Here is a 26,152-nt window from a genome sequence, read left to right as displayed (position 1 = left end):
TGGTTTTCTGTAACTTTAAAAGTTAATATGAACTTCAAATGTTATTCATTAACTGGAGTTAATATAATTACCTATTTAGGTTGGTGTTACTCTTTGGTCCTGTAAAAATGACAAACTTTTCTTTTCAACATATCAGTTTTTCCTCAATCATAGCAATGCACCATTTACCCACATTGCATACAGACTTGGGCAGATCCCGTGGCAATGGAACAATGCTAACAGACACCAAGTGAAGAGCTGCCCCACTGTGTGTCCATAGTGATTAGACATGGGCAGACAATGCAGGAAATTACAGGTGTAAATTATTGTTCTTGGGAGAGGATGCAGAAAATGAAAGTCTCAGGAATACAGTACTTGTGCAAATATGTATTAAAGCAAAAATTTGAAGCATAAGTGACTTATCAAGTCCTCCTCCTGCTTGTAAAATAATCATAATAATCAGTGGAGGAGAAGTATATAGTCAGATGCCAAATTGGAGAGTGACAGAGTAACAGCTTTGCTGCCATCTAACTTGCAACGTATACGGAGCAACCAATATGTCCGGTACTGATCCATGTCTCAGGTACATCACCATTGCAACTGGATGAAAAATACAGCATCGGGCTTAATCCGATGCTTTCTGAAGTCAATGGAAACTTTCCCATTTACTTCAGTTGGCACTGGACTGAACCCATAATGATTTTTTTTAAATGAGGTAATCATTATGATTCTTTTTTGCAGTGGCACAGTAGGTGCTGGGGACTCTGTATCTGCTCATAGTCGTGGTTAGTTTGTATTTGGTAACATCTTTCCTATGAACATGCATGTGCACGTGCATACACACACATGCTTAAATCTCTCTCTCTCTGATCCTACACCAAACACTGGCTGCCTGCTGCTTGAAGTACCTTTCCCAGACCTGAAAAGCTCTGTGTGGCTAGAAAGCTTGTCTCTCTGACCGACAGAAGTTGGTCCAGTACAAGATATTATCCAGTTGGCCTCTCTAATATCCTGGGACCGACATGGCTACAACTACACTGCATGTCAAAAAAAGCTTTCAGTAGCCACCCTGAGCAATGGCTTCCTTTGATCCATTTGTAACTAGATCTCAGCATCTCAGCTACATATACATATTTTATTTCTTCCCCAAGGCTTAGGCTGAGGTTGGGTACATTCCACAGCCATGAAGATTTCTTAACCGAGAAAGCCTTTTTAGAAAAATGGTGTTTCCCAGCTCCCTTAAATGAAAGGGGTGGCAGTCAGTGTATGTCTAATTGGTAGGAACTAGTAGGAATTACAGAAATTTTAAGATGGAATCTAATTAGCAAACGAGAAGGCAGAAGAAGGAGGAGGCTGAATAGAGATTGTTTGCAAAATCAGATCAGCAGAATCTATATTACTCAGGTACTAGTTCATGGACAGTATTTCCTTTAGAACAGCACACAAAGAATGCAAAGGTACAAGACCTTCCAGGGGAGAATCACACTTAGAGATGAAAATGAAAGCCAGGAAATAAAGTCATACTGTGCTTAACAAACCTTTCATCCCTCACTCTTTTGACAAGCTTACACAACTTTCTTCTATTTCTGTGTGATCACAACACATGCTTGAGAACACTCACGGCAAACAGCCCTAAACTAGGGGAGAGCTAAACCAAAAGGATCACTGAACTGAACTGAAGCTAGAACTTCTGTACTAACTCCTGCTGAATTGAATCTTTATGGTTACCAATCTCACACAGGCTGAATACTGAGTTACTGAAAAGTGAGTTAATAAGTAAAATATCCCAATATTAACTTGCTCCCCTCCCAGGAAATGGGCTCTCCCAGTTTCCTCACATGATTATCCAGGCACTTTCACTTTTCCATATATAGGAGCAACTCACAGAGTGACAGCCAAAGTAGGTAAAGGTACAGACCTCAGACAGATGCCTGATCAGTGCATACACACACACACTCACACACTGAGTACACTTACTTCATATGTTCAATTCAAGCTTTTGTGAAAAGTAGTAATTGACAGAAGTGTTAGCCCTGCTGTTAAAGAAGTTTAGTCCCTCCACTCAGAAAGGGAAAGGCACTAAAGACAGAGCTCTTGAACTACTATTTTGATCAACTCATCAGGAAAAGTGTCAAAATCATGAATGGACCGGTGGATGGCTTATGTAACCACACTGTAAATGATGAAGGTGTTTTCATGTTCACATCAGAGTCTGTGGGAGAAGGGCATCCAGGTAAGTAACTGGCTGCGGGGGTAGAGACAAATCAGAATATTTTCAGTTAAAGTCTGTTTAAGAAAGTCTGGCGAAGAATCCAGCCAATATCAGTATTATCATATGGGGCGGTGGTGATGTGGACTATTTTTTCACTGGATGCTTGTTCATTTAGACTTAAAAATGCTGGTGGTTATGATGCTGCTGCAAGATATGGTGAGTTGCCACTCTAATTCATATCTGTGAACTGGCTGTGTGTTCCTTTCATGTGGCAATTTGCTCTTGCTTCTGCTTGTTTGTTTTGCATCTTTCTTTCAGCAGATTACACTTGAGATCATACTGTATCTCTGATAGCCCCAAGTTTCACACATGTTGAGTTCCACAACCTTGAAGTTTTCTGAAACTCTCCTGCATTCATGTTCTGCCATAAAACTGCCAGTCACAATGACAGGAATATCTCTAAGCAGGCTATTTCAAAACCGTAAAAAATGAAAGGCCCCATCAGCTATGCATGGCAGCCCCCCAATTCTCCTCCCCCATGATCTGTTTTTTGTTAAAACATATGGAATTGCTTAAGCAGGCAGTGGACAGTTATTTGCTAAACTTTATGTATTGTCAGCAGATTTTAATTTAATTTAATTTGAAAACAAATTATCATCTGTCATGAACATGCAGTTTGTGCCAACAGAAAGTATTCCTACAAATGAGGCTAGAGGACAGTGACCTATTTGATGCCTTTAAAGTGTATTTTAGAAAACCATTTTGCATCCTCTAACTTTTGCCACGACAATGCCTTCCAGGTCTATGCACTCACTTGGATTATATAAAGGTGAATAATGAAATTGGACAGGGGGTGAGGTGCGGATGACCTATCTGATAAGAAGAAAAGGATCAGTGGCAAAACCAAAACCATCTCTGCTTTCATGCTTCTCCAATTTTTGCTCACCTCCATAAGATTAACTGGCTACCTCAGGACAAATTCTTGGCTGATGCAAACAAGTGTATCTCTGTTGAGTTCAATGGAGCTATGCCAGTTTACAGTGTCTGGCGATCTTTCCCAATTGTCAGCGGCTGATGTAATAAGACCAAACAATGACACACAACTGAAAGGTAGATTCCAATATAGTGTTTGCTCAACAACTATAGAGCACAGGCGATTAATAGCACCGAGAGTCTTATGTCATTCTAAAGAAGGCTTTTTAATTTAAAGCAAAACTCTCAAGGATGATGCGTCCAAAATGTCTCTTAATTATTTTTTAATTCCTTCAGTCCGTGATGGTGAGCCTCCAAGCATTTGGAGATTTGGTTCAGATAAATACCCGAAAGTGCTTCACTTAACTTCTTTCCCTTTCACCTTTTATTCTGTCTCCTATTCTTTGCCCTGATCCATCTTTCAGCTTAACTGACTTAAATTCCTTTCCTTGTCTCCAGAAGTCCCTCTCTCAGCTCCCAATGGCTTCACTGATGTCCTCCTCCCTCTTTGCAGTTCCTAGCATCACCTTAATCCCCCAGTTCCCTTTCTGATCACCAATAGGTGGACTAACTGCACCACTGGTGATTTTTCATTGAGTATTCAGGCTTGTCTCTCTCCCCAGCCCTCTGGCTGTGTTATTTAAAGTCCCACATTTCATGGCTTCCTGGGTAACTGGAATTTCCTCAGGCCTTAGGAAAACTTAGGAATTTATAAGATTTGTGGACAGCATCTCCCCCAGCAGCGATTGCCAGATCTCCGAAGGTCTCAAATTGCATTTCTGGGAAGATTTAAAAAGAGAGAGAAGGAAGGTGAAACATGCCAGGGCATTCTGAATTCCGCCATATAAAAATATTTGGGTTTATTTGGTTCGGGTCAACGTTTTTGCTAATGTATGGGCCAGCGTTTGTTCTTTCCAAACCAACAGACCAGGGCCGACTCCAGGCACCAGCATTCCAAGCAGGTGCTTGGGGTGGCAATCTGCAAGGGCTGGCACTCCGTGTGTTTTTGTGGCCCCAAGCAGGCCGGTGCAACCCTAGCATTTGGGGGGTGGCATTTCAGGTCCTTCGGTGGCTACCACAGCGGCCGGATCTTCGGCCACCCCGGTCGTCATCTGCATTTAGGAGGAGGGACCTGGGGCAGGGTGGCGCGGGAAGGGCTTCCTGCAGCATGTAAGTGGGGGCGCGGCATGCAGAGGAACTGCTCCCCGCCCCAGCTCACCTCTGCTCCGCCTCCTCCCTGAGCACACCATTGCCGCTCCACTTCTCCCGCCAATCAGCTGTTTGGTGAGCACTTCGTAACAGAAGTCAGAGGCAGTCCAGGGAGCGCTTATACATTACAAAGCACTGAAACAGATGAGCATTTGTTACCTGTAAATACATTTAATTTTGTGATCAGGGAAGAAGAGGAATTAGTTACACAATTTTAATTAAAGATGAGCCAAAGCAGATGTCCAGCTCTGAATGCCCACAGCCTCTCAAGACTTTTGAATCTGGATCCAGATTTGAATAAACCAGCCAAAGCTAATTTTTATTTGAAACGTTAAATTAAAACTAAATAGTAAAACTGAAAAATCTCCCATTTGAGCCACTGGGGTTGATGTCAATGTTTACTTTGGTTTACACCCGCATGGATTTACATCCCTGATTCTTCTGTCACTTACACTGATGGAACTCTGTTGTCTAAAGTGGAGTTACTCCTGAGTTTTGCTTTGAGTTTCCAGTGAGAACAAGCCCAATAAGTCAAAGTATTGTAGAATATATAAATATATAAGGTGAAACTTGGCATTCAGCTGCAAAATTGTCTGAAACCACAAATTTCTCTAGATGGCAGCTCAAAACCATAAATCATCTTAGGTTTTCTCAAAACTAGGTCGAGGTCTGAGCCAGAGGCTGAAATACTGCCCATATAGGAGCTAATAGTAGTTTTCAGTGGGGTTGGGATTTCATCCTGAGTTTTGAGATTGTAACTAAGGGTACGTCCAGACTACTCACCGTATCGGAGTGGGTAGCGATCGATTTATCGGGGATTGATATTTCACGTCTCGTCTAGATGCAATATATCAATCCCCAAACGCGGTCCCCGTTGACTCCGGAACTCCACCAGAGCGAGTGGCGGTAGCGGAGTCAGCAGGGGAGCTGCGGACGTTGATCCCACGCAGTGAGGATGGGAGGTAAGTCGGAATAAGATACTTTCACTTCAGCTACGGTATTCCCATAGCTGAAGTTGCGTATCTTACATCGACACCCCCCTCTAGTGTAGACCAGGCCTAAAACTGACACCAGTTGACTCTTGCATAGTTTCTGGTTTAATTGTGAACATTTCTCTGTGATCCCTTTTCAGTGTGTAATTAGCCCGTCCAGTCAGTGGAATGTCTAAAATGCCCATTGTTTCTCTTGGTGCCACTTGAAATATAAAGATTCTGTAGCACAAAGAAACATTTCTGCTGGAAAAAGAGGTGCTTAAGAATACCAGTGGGTTCTCTGTTGTGACTGATGGGAGATATTTCAGTGCTTCATAAAAGTGCTCCCAGTTTTTGATGTAAAATCTAGAATGGATTCTTTGGGGGAAGTTATTATGTCAATTGTACCAAAGTCCCTATAAGGGAGGACAGAAGATCTTCTTTGGACATTGCACTCCATGACCTGGCTTTCATTGAAGCTGTGTATGTATAGATCACACCATCTTTCCACACGTCTAACTGGGTATACCATTAGAATTTACCACTTACAGAATCATACTATGTACTGTCGCCACAATGTTCTCAGTACCCTGGGCTCTTTGCAGAAATTGAAGTACTCAGAAAAAGCAAAAGGCTGGCGCTGTCTACACGTGCTAATGTCACATGCACAATATTCATAAATCCAGCAGCATAGGTTTGCTGTTGGTGGATCCTCTAGTTGAAGGGGTGGGATTGTAAACGAGTTATAGCCCTCTTTACAGGGTTAATAGATATTTTAAATGATCGTGATGGTATTAATATAATAATGAATATGACAGAGTCCTTGTGATACAGATAAGGTAACACTTGATGGAAAACGTTTAGAACATTCTGTTTAGACACAGAGAGCACTAAAATGTTCACATTTCTCTTCCTCTGCTGGATACTGTTGAGACATTTGTTTGAAAAGGTATTTCATTTGTGACTGGTGATTATACCTCTCTATCTGGACATTAGAATAATTTCCACAAAATTGTGCTTGAGAACACTCAAAGAAGTAAAGCTCCTGGACGAGATCTTTAGCTGGTGTGATCTGGATGGTTTTTCCATATAAACGTCCCTCTTAACAAAAGAGGGAGGAGAAATACAGGGAATACATTATTTATTTATTTAGATGTAATGACCTCCTGTAGCATGTTCTATGCATCACATGTATTAAAAAGACCGGATTCAGCACAAACTGTTGAGATCTGATAATAATTAATGAACTGCCGTTACACAAGAGTGCCAAGTAAACATTATATAGTAACTCCCTGTCTCCCACCTCAGCAGCTTAACCTCTTTACAAACATCTCAGAATAAAAGTGAGCTATGCAAAAGTGGTATTTTGTTCATAGAAGGTTAACAAATCTGAGGTCTGGTAGACTAAAGAGGAGAGTGAATTCTAAATTCCAATTCAAGCACCTCCACTAATCACAACTGCATATGGGAAGTGAGACGTTTTCTCAGGTCACCAGGTCCCAAGCCGTTTAAGATCTGCTCTACATTGAATTGTACAGGAAAACTGACTGGCCAAGAAACCCTCTGACCAAGAAAGGGAAGACATGCTGAATCTCTTTGATGATGGTGCATTATGCTTTGGAAGGCATTGTTCTCCCTGAGTCACAGTGTCTACCAGGTCCAAATCCTTGGCACTTAAAACGAAACCCTCCTCTTCACCCAAAGTGGCTGATGTAACTTTGAGCAGAATTGCCTCCAAACAGAACGCCTATCAGAGTTTTCCATGAAGTATCAGGAAGTCTTTTAAAAATAAAATAATGAAAAATAAAGTTTCCACTAAAAACATCAAAAGGTTTTCAACCATATTAAAACAACACCAGCCAACTAACCAAAACCTTAATATTGCATAGTAAAATGTCACAAAAAGTCAGAAAGTGCAAATTCTTACAGCAGGCTTAAATTATTCACCATGCACCTCCTGTATATTTGATGACATTTAACAAAATATACAATAATATTACTAAGCAACACATTTAACAAAGAGAACAGAAATGCAAAGCATTCCATATATTCAGTGTGGCTGAATTCATGTTTATGTAAGTATCCTCACTTTTACACTTTTGACTTTTTTTCATTTAAACAGTGCAGCCTTAATGTTGCATTGTCATAGTCTTTTAACTTAACAGTCCTGTGTATTTTGTAAAACAGAAATAGTAGAAGAGGAGGAAACATGGGGAGGGGTGGAAACATTCTCTACTGCCACCTTTATGAGTATAGGGCCAATGGAAAGTTTTCCACTGAGGAGGACGGAAAGTTGGGGTTTTGACAAAATGAAAATTTTTCAGTTTTTAATTTTTTTTGTCAGAACACTGAATTTTTTGGGCTGAAAACTGAAATTTTTCAGATTTTGGCAGATTTTAGATGAAAATTTCAAGTTTTTGTTGAAATTCTTCAGTTTTTGATTGTTGAAAATCAAAAACATCTCTTTTTTAATGAAAAGTCAAAACCTTGTCTGGACCCCTCCCATTTTCTGATCAGTTCAAATTGGGAGTCTGGTGAGTACTTCATGGTTGTCTTGGAATGGCACACACTTTGAAGTGTGAAAATGATATATATGCACCTTAAGTAGAATGCAGAAAAGCTGAATATTGTCTCTCAATGTGCTTCAGATCTTATCCAAAATCCATTAAAGTACATAAAATGGAAGTCTTTCCATAGATATAGCAGTATGAAATCCTTACCCAGTGGATCATAGAATATCGTAACAAGCCATATTAGCTGATCTTGTAAGGGTATCATATGTAATAAATGATAAAGTAAACATGCAGTATTTCAAACTATATGGTCTTAGAAATCTTGTGTTTAATAAGCCATCCTGGGCATGTGTATCTCTTATATCATGAACTCTGTACATAAATATGTATTTAATGATAAATATAAAATATGCAATTAGGTTATTCATTATACCCGATCTATTCATATGGAGTAAAGTATGGAAATAATCATAATATTTGAAGCATAGTTCCAGTCAGAAAGGGTAATCTTTACAAACAACATTGAGAGTTTTAATATGAGTTTTCCATATCAGATTTGTTTACAGATCAAATGAGATTTCTAGCTACCTGCATTTGTAAACTCTATCTAGGAACGGAAAACCAAGCTGGGTTCTCTGCAGACTTTTGCATCATAACAAACATTCAGCATTCCACAATTAGTTGGCAGTTTTGATGATGATGCATGAGACATATTCGTGTCCACCTTGCCCTATCCTAGTTATATTGGCTCTGCAGCACTGCTGGTGGCAGTAAAATCTAATTTGTTTCAATGAAACAATCACTTGACCCTTGTTCCATTCATTCCCTCTGAAGCACCTGGCATTACTGTTGGAAGACAGAATTCTGGGCTAGATGGCCTGTTGGTCTGACCCAGTGTGGCTGTTCTTATGTTCTTAAAGAAGTAGATGAGCTACAAAGATACATAGGAGAGGAAAGGGAGATATTTTTTGAAGAACCTGTTTTTTTACAACAGGAAGTAAGAAAGTACCATATTTATTTGGCTACTCACTTGGTTATGAACATATTTTAACAAGAGGTAAGGAATTTTTCAATAACTCATTTTTCATTAAAAAATGTAAGTTTTTGTTGAAACCCAAACTGTTGACAAAACAAGGTCAGTTTGAACAAATCTCCTGACTTAAAAAATATTGAGCAGAGAAAAAGTTTGGAAATTGTCAAAATGTCCCATTTCAACTTTTTCAAAACAAAAAGTTTCTGTTTCCAGGCTAAATGACTTTTTGGTAGAAACTTTAGTAAAAGTAGAGGAAAAAAAGTAGATGAAAAAGTCACAATTGGAATGTTAAGTTTTGAAAAGATCAAATGAAATGTTTCAACTGACCCAAACCATTTATTTTTTTGTTTTTGATTTTTACTTCATGAAGTTTTTTACAATTTGGGCTTTTTGTCCTGATTCACAACAGGAAATTTTTTCAGTGTCTCAAAAATAATTCATGGAACAGTAAAATTGTTTCCTAGCCTGCTCTAATTTTAATATTTGCCTATCCAAAATTCATTTCAGGTGAGGAGATGCACTGGCTACCTTTATTGCTCATAGAAGAGTTTTTCTGTGAGTCAGTTAAGCTTGTGAATCCAAAGACTCTCATGGGCTGATTTTCAGATGTCTTGAGCATCTACAATTCCCATTACTTTTGCTGATGTGGGGTTCAATTGTGGGGGCTCAGCATTTCTGAAAATTAAGTAATTTGTTTGGGCAAATTGATGTCTTTATGACAAATGTATTGTGGCAAAGTACCTGCCTCTCCTCTGCTAGCTCAGTCCTTCTTAGCCTTAGAGACACAGGCTTGGGCAAAGCAAAAGCCCTTCCCAATCGCGCAGGGTCTGGCTGATCCCTTCTCAGTCAGCCCCTTGCTCTGTTTTCCTCTCCTCCTGGGGAGAGTGCAATCTACCTTGCAAGAAGAGTTTCAGAATTCAGCAGCCCCCTACTCCCAGGTAGCTACTCTACTTCTCTCCTCTCCTCCTGCTTCCCTGCCAGGGAGGGTTTAAAAAGGTCTCCAGCAATTGGGGGCCAGCTGAAACTAATTAGTTCCCTGGTAACTCCTGTTCCAGCTGAACCTTATTCCTCCATGGTTAAGCCTTCTAGGACTAATTACTACCCCTCTCCTGGTAGCTAATTGTCCTGAGTTTGCCACAGTATGTCCAAGTATCTGGAGAAGAAATCACTTTATATATCTATATATCTATAGATATATAGATATAGATAGATAGATTAGATTAGATATATGCACACCCACACAGGGTACCACTGATTTGCAGAGATCAACCATTTCATTAAAATATTAACTAAAGGAGATAAGTTAATAGTGGGGCATTTTAAGACAATTCTGTCATCAACTCTGTTAGACATTTCCTTTCCCTCTGTAGCCGGTGAAGGCTGTTTCTTTACACAATCAGCACATCTGCTATAGGAACTCCATCTACATGATGATTGCGTTTCTAGATGAGAATTCCCAAACATAGTGCTCTTTGGACAATCTGAGATGTTCTTTTCACTCTGATAGGGTGTGGTTTGTTTTATTTATTTATTTGTTTGTTTGTTTTTGTTTTGTCTAGTAAATGTATGAGACTAGTGAAGGGAATCACTGACAGTGCTTCAAATCACTGTCGTGTTGCCCGTATTCTCAAATTAGGGGAAAGGACAGTGTGTGGTCCTGGTGACTCACTATTTATCTTTTAGAAAAGTTTGTGATATTTTTATTAACTTTGTGGAGAATAATGCATTCCCAGAGATGGGGAAAGCAGTAATAAGTTAATAATGATGTGACATATCTTGTCATATTTAGGGAGCTAATAAAAAGATGTGGACAGCTGGGATCAGAAACTTAAATAGCAGAATCCAGTATATTCAAATCCTGCTAAACAGAATCACTGCTAAAACCAGGACTGTGGAATTTTAAATTAGAGACCAAAACTAATAGGCAGCTGAATTTCCTGCAATGTAGTGCATGATCATGCTGCAATTGCATCACATAACTGAACTTATTATTAAACCGGTTGTTAGGAAAAATAAAATCCTGTTGAGTAGGATGAGGCAAATTACCATTTTCTGGCTGGGGGAAAGTGGCTGTTCCAGATGCTGCCCTTTCTGTTGTGGATACATCTTTTATTAATATGCTTTATTTATTTGGAGATCTATGGATGTTTATAATTTCTTTAAAGATTTGTTTTAATGTCTCTTTCTTAGGCTTTAACTGCTGTATTACCTAGAAATGTATTATACTCTCGGTAGGACTGGAGGGAATCATGTTAATAGCTGAATATTGTCTTGTTGGAAAGACTGTCCCCATCATTTTTCACCTGTAAGTCAACAGGCAAAACGAGCAGGTAAAGTTGCATTCAGTGCTAATATACATCACCAAATAAATACCATACTGCATCTGATGCTGAACAGGTTGAGGCACCATCGCTGTGTATCTTCTTTGCCCGGATAATGTGTCATAAGGTTTTTAAAATCTATATAAGCTTAGAAACTACAGTAATGGGGGCCATATAAGTATGATAGCTAGCTGGCTAGAAAGATAGGTGACAAGCCAAAAACAGCTCCACAAACTATTTTCTACTTCATTGTGATGTCAACAGTCCATATTTTCTGTAGAGAACACTGTTTTTAGACATGTTGCTCTCTTCTCTTTCAGATAAGATCTGTGATCAGATCAGCGATGCTGTGCTAGATGCCCATCTTCAGCAAGATCCAGATGCCAAGGTTGCTTGTGGTAAGGACACACATTTTCTTCTTTCACTTAAACTAGATGGAAAAGTGCTTGTAATTCCCCCTTTGTAATGTGTAAGTGTAGGAGGTTGATGGTAACATGTGCCCGTTCATTTTTTATTCTAATTATTGTGTTCAGAAATATATATACAGTAACTCTTCACTTAAAGTCATCCTGGTTAACGTTGTTTTGTTGTTACGTTGCTGATCAATTAGAGAACATGCTCATTTAAAGTTGCGCAATGTTCCCTTCTACCGTTGTTTGGCAGCCACCTGCTTTGTCCACTGATTGCAGAAAGAGCAGCCCGTTGCAGCTAGCTGGTGGGGGCTTGGAACCAGGGTGGACCAGCAGCCTCCCTACCAGCTCCCCACTCCCCTAAATTCCAGCAGGCTACCAATTGCTGGCAGTTCTGCTGTCCCTTCCTGCACTGCCATGTGCTGCTCCTGCCCTCTACCTTGGAGCTGCTCCCAGGAGCCTCCTGCTTGCTGTGCAGGGGCAGGGCGAAGAAGGGGACTAATGTCAGGGTGTCCCCTCCCCCCTGCTCCTGCCCCTCGCTTACCCCATTTCCCTAGAACGAGGGGGAGGCGGGGGGACATAACAGGGATCAGGACAGAGGGATCATGCCGGCAGCAGTCTGAACTTGCTGATCTACTTAAAAAGGCAATGTACTTAGAGTGGGGTCAGTGTACTTAAAGGGGAAATGCACCTCTCTCTCTCACACATGCAGGGTGTGTGTCTCTGTCTCTGTCTCCATCTGCCATATGTCTCCCCTCTCTCCATTTGTGCTGCCTTGTAGAGTGTGAGGATACATTAACAACAATGTGTTAATCCTTGAGGGCTCAGCTGTTCTAGCTCATCATTTAGCAGCAAGGCATTCCCTGGGAAATATCCCACCCTCTTCCACCCTCTGACTTCACCATCTGAACCAAGCTTCACAATCATCATTGCTGTGTACAGTATTAAATTGTTTGTTTAAAACTTATACTGTGTGTGTGTGTATATATATATGTATAGTCTTTTTTCTGGTAAAATATTTCCCTGGAACCTACCCCCCCCCCATTTACATTAATTCTTATGGGGAAATTGGATTCACTTAACATCATTTCACTTAAAATAGCATTTTCCAAGAACATAACTACAACGTTAAGTGAGGAGTTACTGTACAGCAAAACAAAAAAGATCTGAACAAACAAATATACAGTGTCCCTACACTGTTTCTCAAAGAAATTTTGGAAGTACATTATGTTCGAGAACTGTAGCAAGAGCCTAAAATAACCAAACCAATGGTAGAGAAAACTTTGTAAATGTAATTAGTATTCCAGAGGAAAAGAGATTTAATTCCACTACAGTCTATCGTCCAAAGAACTCGTGACCATTTGTAGCAAAGAACACTTATTTGGCTTTATAGATTCTTTAAATTTTTTGTTGCCAACTCTAGGTGTTTTCCTGACAGCTCATCATAAAGAAAAATATTTTAACCCTGTTTTGATTATGTGTGCCATTTGTTGTTATTAACATGTTGAAACTGCTGAAATTTGACCTTCATTGAGCAAGTCAGCAAAATGTCTCCAAATTCTCAGATTTGTAAATGGCCAATCCCATCATTTTCATGATGGAAATGACCTATTTCCCCCTCAACCTTTACACCTGAGGTTGATATTTGGCATTTGGCCTGTGTTCCACGTAAGTCCCACTTAAGATCTCAAAACAGAGTTTAATTGGGGCTCATGCAACCTTGGCCTTGTGCATTCATGAAAAAACAGCCACCAGTTTTTGTCTCTCTGGCCCAGTTCCTCAACCATGGTGCTTAAGTCCCATTGGAATGAATAGGAGACAGGGTCTTTGAGGATCTGGATCTTTGAAGATCTGGAAGCAAGGTTGAAAACCAGTGGGCCATTAGTGTGGATTGTTGGGCCCAAACTTACTCCATAAGCAGGGTAGAAGGATGTTTTTCTGGTTAAGGCACTGGAATGATGTTCTGGAATCTCAATTCAGTTCCTACATTGTCCCAAACTTCCTGTACGACCTTGAGCAAGTCACCAAAATCGCTTTGTGCTTCAGTTTCCCCAGCATACTAGTCCTTCCCTCCCTCAAGGGGTGTAATGAGGATAAATGGATTCATATGTGTGAGGAACTAATACTATGGAGATGGGAGTTATAACTACCTATATTATTTGTATTCAGTAGGGGCTGTTCAGAATTCACTATTGCCAGAAGCGGAGTTATTTGCAATAGCATGTTGAGTTATCCAGCCCTCCCTTATCCCTTTTCCTTCTTTCTGTCTTCCTGCTCTCTGTAGAGACAGTGTGTAAAACAGGTATGGTGCTGCTCTGTGGGGAGATCACATCCCTCGCTGTTGTTGACTATCAGCGAGTAGTTCGAGACACAATTAAGCAAATCGGCTATGATGATTCAGCTAAAGGTTAGTGCAAAAAAATTCCAGGAATCCTGTTTCTTGCCAACATGGTGTCCTGGTCAGTGAGTAGCTGCAGAACAAGTCTGTCTCCACTTGCATACTTGTGCTTCTGCAAGGCTGATCAACTCATATGTCTTGGCTAGGTGCTGCTCAAACATTGTCATGAGAGAAACATTCTGACTCCATCACATACTGAGGAGAAACTATTCACTGTATGGTTAAAGCAGACAGCAGAAAAAGGCAGCTAGAATATTTTTTGAACTGGAGTATGTTGGCTGGGTAGTGGGACAGTCATCCTGCTCTGGCCCTGAAAGGGTTAAAAGCCATCCCTTGGAGTGGCCTGGGGCTGAGAGCCAATAAGAATAGGCTGATTGGGAGGCAGCCACAGCTGGGGCTACACAGCTGGCCTTATAAAAGGGCTGTGAGCCAGGAACTGAGTCTCTCTCTCCCCAGCCTTGGAGGGAGGAGGACCTGGCTGCCTGGGAGCTCAGGGAACAGAGTGGGGCTGGGGAAAGGCAAGAGGAGCTCCAGCCTGGTAAATCCTCAGGCGGCAGGCCTTGCTAAAAGGCCACAACAAGTAGTGGGGTTGCAGAGGCTGCAGCCTGGGCTTAGGCAGAGTCAGCTGGTCTGACCCCCTTGCCAGTGGTGAGTGGCCTTTACAGACTGCAGTTTGCCCCAGTGAGCGGGGACTAGATGATGACTGGCAGTAGCCACAGAGGCAAGGTGGGTGAGAGGGCTGGGGGTTCCCCTGGGAGGGGAGACCCAGAGCATGATGGAGTACTGCTGGGGCAGAACCCTGAGGTAAAGGGCACCGGGGTCTGGGAGGGGCATGGGGGGCCTGAGGCTGGTGAGCCACTGGCCAACAGAGGGTGCTCTGAGCTGGACAATAGCTAATTCCTGAGATGACCAGCAGGAGGTGCTGCAGTGGTGAGTCTCACCTTGCTACAGGCAAAGTAGCTGATAATTTGTGCTATAGAATTTACTTCTCAGTTTAAATCCTTGCAATTTGCATGTTGTTCAAATGACCAACCAGACTAATGTAAATTGTTCAGATGGAGTGGAAATAGAAGACTTTGTGAATTTGTATGATTTATTACTTAATGATTATTATGTATTACCGTAGAACCTAGGGACTGCAATCATAGTCCAGCCCGCCCTTGTGCTAGGCGTAGTACAAAAAGACAGTCCCTACCCTGAGACACTCCACCATCAAAGTAAATTTCATAGCACTGGGAAGTGTATTAATAATGCAAAAAACAGTGTTTTATGTCTGAGATACATTTCAACATCCAGTTTGCAATCTCTATAAACATATAATTTTTTACATATTGCAAACGTTTTACAGTTGCCAAGAAGATTAAGTATGTTTTACAAAAGGGTGGTTTTTGTTTTGTTTTTTTTTTTAAAGCATTATTTTCTGGTTGATATGATCTTGTTGGTACAAGACTTCTGAAGAGAGAATGGTGGGAGAATGTTGTAAAAGCACATCTTCTAGTTGGCACCAAAGGCAGAATATTATGTAACATAATACTACCAGATCCAGTAGTGCAGATATCTCCTTTTACCCCCTTACCACCAAAGCAGTGTGGGCCCTGTAGTGAACCCAGTCAAAACCCCTGCCCTACAGAAACTGTAGGAGAAAAGCTCAAAGGGGCAGAACTACATACGACTTTTTCCCTTAGGGAATTCTTTCCCATCATAGCCTACTTAAAGGAAAGAGGGCATGGAGTGCTCTTCAAGAGGACACTTGTCTGGATGTGTATGTTTGATGTGTAGGTGTTTGATCCTAGATTTGGTAAGCAGTTGTCAGTAGCTGGAATTTTGGGAGAGGTGAGCATAGGGAAAAACTGATTATCTTCTACACAACTGGGGAAGAAAATGAGAAATTCTGCAAGGACCATAGCAGCTGTGGTAATACATTTTCTCTTTTGTCATTTTCCTATTTTTCATGTTTGGGACTTTCCTGAGCATTGCTTTAGACTAAATGCCTATGGCCAAGCAGCTAAGAGAGATGAGACCTTGCTGTGAGCTTGAACAGAGAAGAACACATTAGAATTGTTGCACTGACAAAAATGTAAAAGCAAATAGCAGGCAGATTCTGAGTTTTGAAGGCACTGTTGTGCAGGATTGGAATTTCTGGCATATGGTTCCATGTAGCTGTGCTTCGCTGTAAAAAGGAAGTTAATTTATTCCTGTCTTGTCTTCTAAACAGGCTTTGACTACAAGACTTGCAATGTTCTGGTGGCACTGGAACAACAGTCACCTGATATTGCCCAAGGTGTTCATCTGTACAGGAATGAAGAGGATGTTGGTGCTGGTGACCAGGTAATTAAAAGTCATCCCTGTTTACAAAAACAATAGTAAAATAAAAACACACAATCATCCTATCAGCTCATTAGGGCAGCCCACTAGTATGCTCCCAGCTCTGTTTACTCCCTGTGCTAGGAGAGATAGGATCACTGTCTCGCCTTAAAATGAAAACATTTCTTCTGAAAGGGTATGGGTTAGAAAGTGAGGGTTTACCCATCCCATTGTCATATTTTCTAAATCAAAACAGTTCATGAGAATTTGCCCAATCTCATCCTGTGCTAACACAGAATAAAATGCATATTTGTGTGAATACATTGATGGAGCTCCCATGGGACAGAAAGGGCAAAATTAATCACTGGTGTAACTTCTTTGACTTCAGTGGAGTTACACCAAGGACAGTTTTTGCCCACTCAGTAGACCATGCAGCAGATACTCTGCTAATCTAAAATGTCATGGCTTCGTTGAAGTCAAGGACTGTTGAAGCTAAGGATCTGGGCCCTAACGCTTAGCAAAGTTAGCTTTTTCAAATATGCTTCTAGTTCTGTCTTAGCAGGTTTAGATTAATCAAATATTTCCTTTGGCAGCAGGACTTGCCTAGTAAGATTAAGTAAATAAATAATAAACAAAATCATATAAGATCGTACCATGTTTACATAACTTTCAAGCATTGATGTTGTAAAGAGGTGTTCTTTGTCAGTGTTTCAAGTATAAGCAGGATGGCAGTGTTTGTAAAATGAAGGCAATTCTGCCTGAACATTTGTAACTCTCACTTATTTCCCAGAAGCATGGATCAGTTTTAGTATAATTGGCATTCCACATAATTAAGACTGTCCAAGTCATATTTCTGTGAGCTGAATAGCAAATGGAGATGATTACAGTTTCTCCCCAAGAGCATAGAAATTCTGCAACTCCAACTGAAGCTAATATGAATGCATGTTTAACATTTACAATGGTTCTCATTAGCAGTTATATCTAGTTTTTGGTAATGTTGTTGAGAGTTGTAATAGAACCATCATAGAGCCTTGGAATCAAAGTAATATTACCCCCAAATCCTCCTGAGGACTAATTTAACATGCATTTCTATCAGCAGATGGCCCAAATAGAAATGCATCTGTCTTAGGTACTTACATGGCTCTGATTTCTGCAGGAGCAAAACACCTTACAAATTTGTAAGGTATTTATCCTTGCAGCACCCTTGTGAGGTAGGACAGTGCTGTTGTCCCTATGTAACAGGTGTGGATCTGAGGCACTGAGACAAAATGACTAGTACCAGGTCACAGCAGGGAACTGAACTCAGGTCTTCCAAGTCCTAAGCACTTGGCCATGCGTCCTCTCTGCAGTATTTAAATAATTCCGTTTATGAGCTGCCATTCCAGTAACAGCAAGGAAATATCCTTGCTAACTCCCAGCATTGGCCTGTTCATGCATACTGTGACAACATTCATTAATGAAAGTCTCAGATAGGGTTGTCACCTCTGAGATACAAAACACTGGGACATCTGGAATGGTCCTGAGCCCATGAATCAGGCAGCTGGCAGTGTATACTGAGCACAGTTATGGATTTCTGACGACAGCTATTGCAAAAAAAGGGGTAATCTTGGGAAAACACAGACAAGCATCAGCCCAAGCCCTATTTCTAACCCTATTCAGGCCACCTTACTCATTGTGAAGCTCTGCCTAAGAGAAGCAAGGCTTGGGTCCAAAATATGCCTGGACATTTTTGCATTTAGATAAGTCACTCTTATTATCGGAGTATAGTTCTTGCCAATAGGGTGGGTTGAAAATTTTCCATCCAAGCTGTTTAATAAAACACAAATTGCCACAGAAAAGTTTCAGGTTCTGTCAGACTTTTCAGCCAAACAGTGAAAATGTTTTAATGAAAACTGGAAACTATTGGGGCAGGGACTGTCTCTGATTATGTGTTTAGGGAGTGCCTAGCACAGTGGAGGCCCAATCTCAATTGAAGCCTCTAAGGCTATATCTACACTGCCAAGTTTTTTTTTTGCCAAAAGTTATACCACTTTTAATAAAACACTTTAATTAAACCACTATTGCCTGTCCACACTGCTCCTTGTGTTGCTGGAGTGCATCCACACTAGCAGCTCTTGCAACGACAGCAGTGCACTGTGGGTAGCAATCCCACGGTGCAACAGGCTGCAGGGTGGTTTGGGAAGGGTTTGCAATGCCTCATGGGGCAGGTACAGCATCACATGATGCAGGTTTCTCAATCCCATCATTCCATGGGCATCCTACTAGATTGCCAGCCACTTTCCAGCTGAAGTGTAGGAGAGAGAGTGTGAGACAGGGCACGTGTATGGGGTGAGAGGAAGAGACAGTGTGTGTTGGGGGGGGCAGAGCAGAATGAGTGTGTCAGCATGCTGCCTCCTAAATTCAGCCAGCTGAAAGCAATCTGTCCTGGGAGAGGGGCAAACTCCAACATCAGCCCCCACCTCCCTCCCTGGCTTTGCACTGCATAAAGTCAGTCAGTCTCTCTCTCTCTCACATACATTCACCCTTGTCTGCCTGTCAGCCTCTGTGTTCTTAGTGTGGGAGACAGCAGGAGCATTCCAACCACATTAAAAATTTGCTCTGTTTCCCAGAGCAGCACAACATGCAGGCCATCAGAACAGAGCTTTGAAAGGGGAAGGGCGCATGCATAAGAAGAGCAGTCACTGGAGGGCATTGTGGGGCATCTCTAGAGGCCAATTACATCGATAAAAGCAAGCGAGGTGTTTACACTGGCACTTTGGTGATAAAACATTAGTGCAAAAAGCCTTATCACTCTCATCAAAGTGGTTTTATTATAGCACTGCAACTGAGGAGTTTCGTCATGAAGTGGCTTTGCAGTGTGTACACCTCTGCTGTTTCATCACCAAAAGTTGCCTTTTGGCAAAAAAACTTGGCAGTGTAGACCAGTGGTCTCCAAACTTTTTTGATCGCACACCCCTATCAGTAAAAAAAATTGAGCATGCACTCCCTGCCACGCTGCCTCTACCATTTTTTTTCCAAATTAAAAAAAAAAAGCCACTTGGACTGCTGCCCAAACTGACAAAGCAGCGGGGGAAAAAGTGCTGCTCCTGCTGTGCACCCCCAAGGATCCTCTTGTGCACCCCCTGAGGTGCATGCACCCCACTTTGGAGATGACTAGTGTAGACCATCTAATGCTAATGTAACACCAATAATAACAATAAAGTAATTGTAGGGCCCTGTTTGCCTCGGGGTGAGATTTCATGGTCTCTAGGCACTTGTGTAGTGTTCATTATAATAATTTAACATGATTGAAAGCCCTGCTTGCCCCAGTGATTTAAAATCTATCCCTCCTCTCCCATTACAGGGGTTGATGTTTGGCTATGCAACAGATGAGACAGAAGACTGTATGCCTCTCACTATAGTCCTCGCTCACAAATTGAACAGCAAGTTAGCAGAGCTGAGGCACAGTGGTGATCTCCCTTGGCTTAGACCTGACTCTAAGACACAGGTAAATATTGCTTTCACTCAGCGTGTCCCTCTGCTCAATACAGGAGCCATGGAAAGAATCCTTTCAAGTCCGTTATCACTTGCAGGCTATTAATAATCTGTCTGGTTCAGTAAAGCCACTGTTTTACCCAAAAAATCCTGGATTTCTTTTTCCACTATTTAATTACTGCTATGTGTTCAGTTCAGAATGTCATTTTAAGTGGATAATCCAGGATTTCCATATTATAACACACAGTCTGACTTCAGCTTCCTACTGATTGTATGCTGAGCAGAGGAACTGCTTTATATGCAATCTCCTGAGTGTCGCAAAAACTGTTAGCATGCACCTGGATGTCTGACACATGACACTGCATAGCACCGAAGAAACATTTAACCCTTGAGTACCAGGAGCTGGGTATCAGGAAACCTAAAGGGCAATTAAGGCTGTGGTTTTCACTGAAGAATTTGAGTCTAACTGATCTAGGTTCCTTTTGAAAATCCCAGTCTTAGTATGTATTGCTAAAGGTCTCACTGGAGAGTGCGTGGTGCACAGAGGTAAAATATTTGCTTTGTACATGAGCCTTCTGAATTTGGGTTATCTTTGCTCACCAATGGATTTAGCAAACATGAAAACTATACACTTCATTCCTCACACTCATTAAACAGTTGTCTCCTCATACTTTGTTGCCACAGGCACCTTCCTGTGCATCTGCTGTTGTACTGCCTGGTGTGGTGTATCTATACAATATGGTAATGTATCATACAGATGTTTCTTTTACCCCCTCATTCATATTCAGGTCACTGTTCAGTATACCCAGAAAAATGGAGCCGTCATCCCAGTCCGTGTTCACACCATTGTGATATCTGTGCAGCATGATGAAAGCATCTCGCTGGAGTACATGCGCAAAACCCTGAGAGACCGTGTGATTAAACCTGTTGTTCCTGCCAAATACTTGGATGAGAGAACAATTTATCACCTTCAGCCCAGTGGGCGTTTTGTCATTGGGGGGCCACAGGTGTGTGTTGTGTTATTCTTTTGATCCTTCTGCCAATTTTCCTTTTCCCATCAAATTGTTCTACAGATTAACTTGTATCCTCAGCCTGTATTTCTAACAGAAGGGCACAGACTAAACATATGTTAAGAGACCAGTCCTGCACCATTGGAGACAATGGGAGTTTCAGCACTAGCTTACATGGAAGCCAGACCAAGGCCTTAATTCGCTGGATACCAAAGAAACCTCTGAAGGCATGGTTATGTCATATACATATAAGCAAGCTGGGCCAAGTCCTGCTTTGCATATCCAGTGTCCAAGTGGAGTTTAGCATAAGTGACTACTTTCTCCGGTTAGAGAGACAAGGTGGGTGAGGTAATATATTTTATTGGACCATCTTCTGTTGGTGCCAGAGACAAGCTTTTGAGCAACACAGAGCTCTTCTTCTTCTTCTTCATCTCCTGGGACCAACACAGCTATAATGCTACTACTTCTATGTCTTACTCTGTTCTCTACCCTTTCATAGACAGAACAGCAGAAAAAAGGAAGTGGCAACAAAACTAGAAATGGATAGCTATGGACGGCAGGCTTATAGGGAAACAAACTGTTAATGCTGACTCTGCAATGTCTATGCTGCTTACCTCATGTCAAGGCTAATGATGACTTGCATGTTGGCCTTGGCAATTTAAGAGCTGTGATGAATGCCAAGTTATAATGAAACTTCTAAACACCATTTTCCCAACAGCAGCAGCACCTAGTGGCTCCTTGATTACATTACAATGCCCTTTTAAAGCATGACTCTACACTGTGTAACATTTACAAATAGATGTGAGCTCTTTTTATCGCCTTAAAAGAGATCTGTGCCTGAATACACTGTCTCTCATTTGCACGTCATACTCTTATTTGATCTTTCAGTTAAGTCATAATAATGCTAAGTTCATGACATCCCAATCATTCCCACTCTAACCCAAAATTCTGAATGCACTACAGGATCAAACAGAAGATTCCCAGGGGGAGAGAGTTTATATTCAAGCTCAGATAGCTATAATTCCATTTTCCATCATTCAGAAATTTCTTAGTAGAAGTGGGCAAACACTGCCACAGATTTTCTGTAAATATTTGCTCAGTCTTTCTAAGTAAAGCTTCGGCTCCCCATTTATATTTCCTATCTGCAAATAGTCCAGTGATTGAGTTTTACTGGCTTGAATTCTCAATAAAGAGAATTTCAAAGTTCACACACAAAAATACAAACTACATTTTTAAATTTGCCCATGCTAATACTCACTCGGGAAATACTTAAGCACTCAGCAAATCTGGGAGCAGTGAGAATCCCATGGGCCTTAATGATGAGTTGTAAATGACCACCATGGCTTGAATAAGAATATCAACTGCTCGCTGTTAGCAGTGGTGATCAAGGTAGCTGTGTAGATGGACAGTGGGGATGTCTGTTTTATTTGCTTGTTAATGTACGTAATAATCATAAACTTAAAATGACTAAGAACCTCAAGTCATGTGCATAACTAGTTTAGATAGCCTCTTCCTCCTTCCCCATTTATCTCTTAAACTCCCATTTGTTGCATCTCATCTTAAATTAGACTGTGAACACCTTGGGGCAAGAACTGTGTTTTCTTGTATATCTGTACAGCACCCAGGATAATGTGAACTCAGTCCTGACTAAGACCTGTGGGTGCTGCCACGACACAAATTATTATTAATAACAATACCAACATATCCCTAAAGTAAAAATAAAACTACCTGAAAGTGAGTTGGTTCATTTTAAATTGTGAACATGTGTGAGGAAATCAAGTACAGTATTTACTGTGAATTATTCACCCAGCTTTAGATCTTATCCAAAGCAATAGAGCCTGATTCTGCTTCCATTAAGTCAATGGAAAAACTCCTATTGACGTCAGTGGAACTTTTATCTTCAAGTAAATGCATTTTTTTCTCAGTATGGTTCCAGTATAAGAGACATTTTTTAAAGCAGATATTTGGAATCTGGTGGCAGCTAAGAAAGCTTATAATATTTGCCTTTGAAAAAGGCATTAGGAAATAGTGCTGGCAGAAATAGCCATCTTGCAACCTCTTTGCCTGAACGCTAAATGCTCCTTATTAATGTCTTGATCCAAAGTTCAGTGGGAGTTTTCCATGAATTCTAGTGTGCTTGGAATCTGGCCGTAAAAGAACTTACATAGCCACTGTTATGGTAATTCAGTGAGAAGTTCATTGCTACAGTTGGACCTCAAGAATGCACAAGTCACTATCTTGCTTTCTGGAAGTCTTTTTGTCTGTGAGGAAATTACTGTATTCATCAGACATTTTAAATGTTCCTTGGAGCCAGTATAATAAAATGATAGTGGAATTCTTTTTTCACAAAAAGCTATTAGCTAATAAAAGCATGAGAAGTGACACTTGTTTGAATATCACAGGGTGATGCTGGCGTTACTGGACGAAAGATCATTGTGGACACTTATGGAGGATGGGGAGCCCATGGAGGTGGTGCCTTTTCAGGCAAAGATTATACAAAGGTGGACCGGTCGGCAGCATATGCAGCCCGCTGGGTGGCCAAGTCTTTGGTGAAAGCTGGGCTGTGTCATCGTGTTCTGGTTCAAGTATGTTCCATTTTGAATCTTGTTGGTTTTTTGCTTTTTTAAATTTATTTTAAAAACACTTCATTTTTACCTTTTCCCTGAAAAATCTGCCTTAGAAAAATGGGTTTGTGAGGGAGAGAGCTGGTGAGGTGGCCAGCACTTCTCAAGCTGTACTTGGCTTGAATTATGTCTGTGATAGCACAGATGGGGAGAAGTCAGAAGTTTATGGAATTCTGGAAGCTGGGCTGAGTTTGAAAGGAAGATCAGAAGAAAGATCTTGTTCTACCTAGTTCAAGATCATAGTCACTGGGGCTTTCAGCATAGTAGCTTCCTTAGGCCTGGACTTTTTGGATAGTTTACATTTTACTGGAGGTTATTCTGGATCTATCAGTCTTCTGGTATTAACTATCCCCATTAACTATCTTCTTGCTGTACTGGAGGAGAGTGTTCTGGTACTACATTGTCCTGTCACATGCCCTGCTGGCCATATGAGGCTCCATCCTTGTTTTCTAACTAATGCTTTTGTCTGCCAAAGGTTTCTTATGCCATTGGAGTGGCTCAACCTCTCTCCATTTCACTGTTTACTTATGGAACTTCCCAGAAAACAGAGAGAGAGCTACTGGACATTGTGCACAAGAACTTTGATCTTCGACCTGGAGTCATTGTCAGGTAAGCATGTTGCAGGAGCACATGCATATGGAACAATCAGAGTGAACACCTTCTGGAACTCTTCTCAAAGAAGTATAGAGGTTACAGAAGAAAAAGGGTTATTAAATAAGCCTGTCCAACCTCTTGTCCTAATATAGTATTGGTCTCTTTAATACAAAAAAGATGTTTCACCTGTGTATACAAACTGTAACTATTTCTGGACCTAACAATATTCCAGATCTTATAAGAAGCCAGATGTAACTCCCAGTGGTTTCAGCTGGAGTTTTGTGTTCTCAGCAGCTACTCATCCCCTCTCAGAATTTGGCTCTGTGTAGGGGTTACTACAGCTACATGTGTGTGTTCTGTAGTATGTGACGTTGAAATAGTTTTGGCTCACAGTGATGTTACTTCATTTTTACTAGAGCCGTTTGAGCAATTTAGACTGTTTTTCATAAATATTTGATTGAAAATTGGGTCAAAATGTCATGAACTTCAATGGGTTTTGAGTCTGGCCCCAAAAGGCTTCAGACTAATCCTTATAGACACTTTCATGGTCATTATTCCATAGAACAAGTTTGCACTTCCAAAATTCAGTCCAGTAAGTGGACTGAAAGGAGGAACTAACTTTAAACAGTGATTCATAGTGTTACACTTTAAGACTAAACTATTTTCTTTTCTTTTTCTTGAACACTAAGGGATTTGGATTTAAAGAAACCAATTTATCAGAAGACTGCCTGTTATGGTCACTTTGGAAGAAATGAATTTTCATGGGAGGTGCCTAAGAAACTTGTGTTTCAATAATAATGGGTCCATCCCCAAAGCAGAAGTGAAGAAGATTCCACTAGTCAATAAGATGTTGGCAAAAATCAGCACTGACTACTCTTTATCCAGCTCGAGGAATTTCAGATTTTAAATGGACAGGATATTCTCATGAGAATTAATTCTTACTCTCAATCCTATCGTATTTTATTGTCAAAAACACCAAAGGCAGAGTCTGCTTTTATCACAAGAAGACAAAATACAGTTGATTTTACTGCTGCTATGTTGGTTCCACTGACAAAGGCAAAATCTGACTAGGACATACAAACCAACGTTTGGGCCTTAACTCTGTTACAATGTGATCTTGCATTCAAAAGAAAAGGTATCTATCATCATTCTAGCCAGGGCCGGTGCAACCATTTAGGCGAACTAGGCGGTTGCCTAGGGCGCCAAGATTTGGGGGCACCAAAAAGCGGTGCCCCCCCCCCCAAATTTTTTAAATGGTTGCAGCGACCGCTGCGTAGTCTGAGCTGCCGGCGGCAGCAGCTGCCTGCAGCCCGGCAGCTTAGGGCGCCCCCCGGTCACGCGCCGCCGCGGCGTCCGGCGCGGGTGTTCCCTCGGGGTCGGGAGCCGCCGGGCCTTGGCGCGATCCGGCGCCCGGGGTGTCTCGGGTCAGGGAGCAGCCGCCGCGGCGGTCGCGCCCGGGCCTCCCCCCCCGGCCCTCGGGATGCGAGACCCGCGCGGCGGCCGCGAATGTCCCGGCGCCTAGGGCGTCAGAAATCCTAGCGCTGGCCCTGATTCTAGCTAAGGAGCAGTAGGTCTCCTCACCCTGACTGGACACTAGGAAATCTGTGGGGGACAGTTTTCATGTAGGAGCTGGTATTGCATATTGAATTTTGCTTGGAGGGGGTTCATTATCATGTAACTGCAACATAGCTGCTCCTTTAAAGGATGTTGTTAGGTGCTTAGACTTCCTTCACTAGTTATCTCTGCTTACCACAATGTTCCAATCAGCTGTGATTTGGTGACTCAAACTTTCTTTTAGCTACTATGTACTTATAAGTGCTGGTTTTGTATGTGTTTATGTATTAGCACATCAAATTTGGGAGTCAGTGGCTCATCCCGACGTAGGGCACATGAAAGCTCCATTGACTTCTCTTGGATTGTGCTAATATGAGCACTGCCTAGTAGCGACAGTGCTTTTGAACACTGTAGAGCAGAGTGCTGTTAGTACCCTATTTTAATAGGTTTTTAAAGGCATGATGTCAAGGTATCATCCACAATTTGTGGAGTTATTTTTCTCCCACTGGTGTCTATAACAGCCCTTTGGGAGAAGGACACTGAAATCTGTTTCTTCATTGAAATGTGCCATCTG

General features: G+C 41.4%; 1 protein-coding gene across 1 annotated transcript; it reads left to right on the top strand.

The window, feature by feature from the left end:
* Positions 1 to 1,879: 1,879 nt before the first annotated feature.
* On the top strand, positions 1,880 to 25,178 carry MAT1A (methionine adenosyltransferase 1A). Its single transcript, XM_032786348.1, has 9 exons — positions 1,880 to 2,212; positions 11,531 to 11,608; positions 13,905 to 14,027; positions 16,234 to 16,346; positions 19,666 to 19,809; positions 20,585 to 20,803; positions 23,209 to 23,391; positions 23,906 to 24,039; positions 24,714 to 25,178. The coding sequence occupies exons 1-9, from the start codon at positions 2,119 to 2,121 to the stop codon at positions 24,817 to 24,819; spliced, it is 1,194 nt and encodes a 397-aa protein (XP_032642239.1). The 5' UTR covers positions 1,880 to 2,118; the 3' UTR covers positions 24,820 to 25,178.
* Positions 25,179 to 26,152: the final 974 nt, after the last annotated feature.

The sequence above is a fragment of the Chelonoidis abingdonii genome, chromosome 15 (assembly GCF_003597395.2).
Source record: "Chelonoidis abingdonii isolate Lonesome George chromosome 15, CheloAbing_2.0, whole genome shotgun sequence".
Lineage (NCBI taxonomy): Eukaryota > Metazoa > Chordata > Testudines > Testudinidae > Chelonoidis > Chelonoidis abingdonii.
Note: the sequence above shows the minus strand (reverse complement) of the source record. Positions and strands in the feature narration are given on the sequence as shown.

Excerpts from the sequence above, each read along its gene's own strand:
- MAT1A (XM_032786348.1), top strand. The coding sequence starts at position 2,119 with ATGAATGGACCGGTGGATGGCTTATGTAACCACACTGTAAATGATGAA. Across the intron at positions 2,213-11,530 it reads TGTGGGAGAAGGGCATCCAG|ATAAGATCTGTGATCAGATC; the intron begins GTAAGTAACTGG and ends CTTCTCTTTCAG. Across the intron at positions 11,609-13,904 it reads AGATGCCAAGGTTGCTTGTG|AGACAGTGTGTAAAACAGGT; the intron begins GTAAGGACACAC and ends TGCTCTCTGTAG.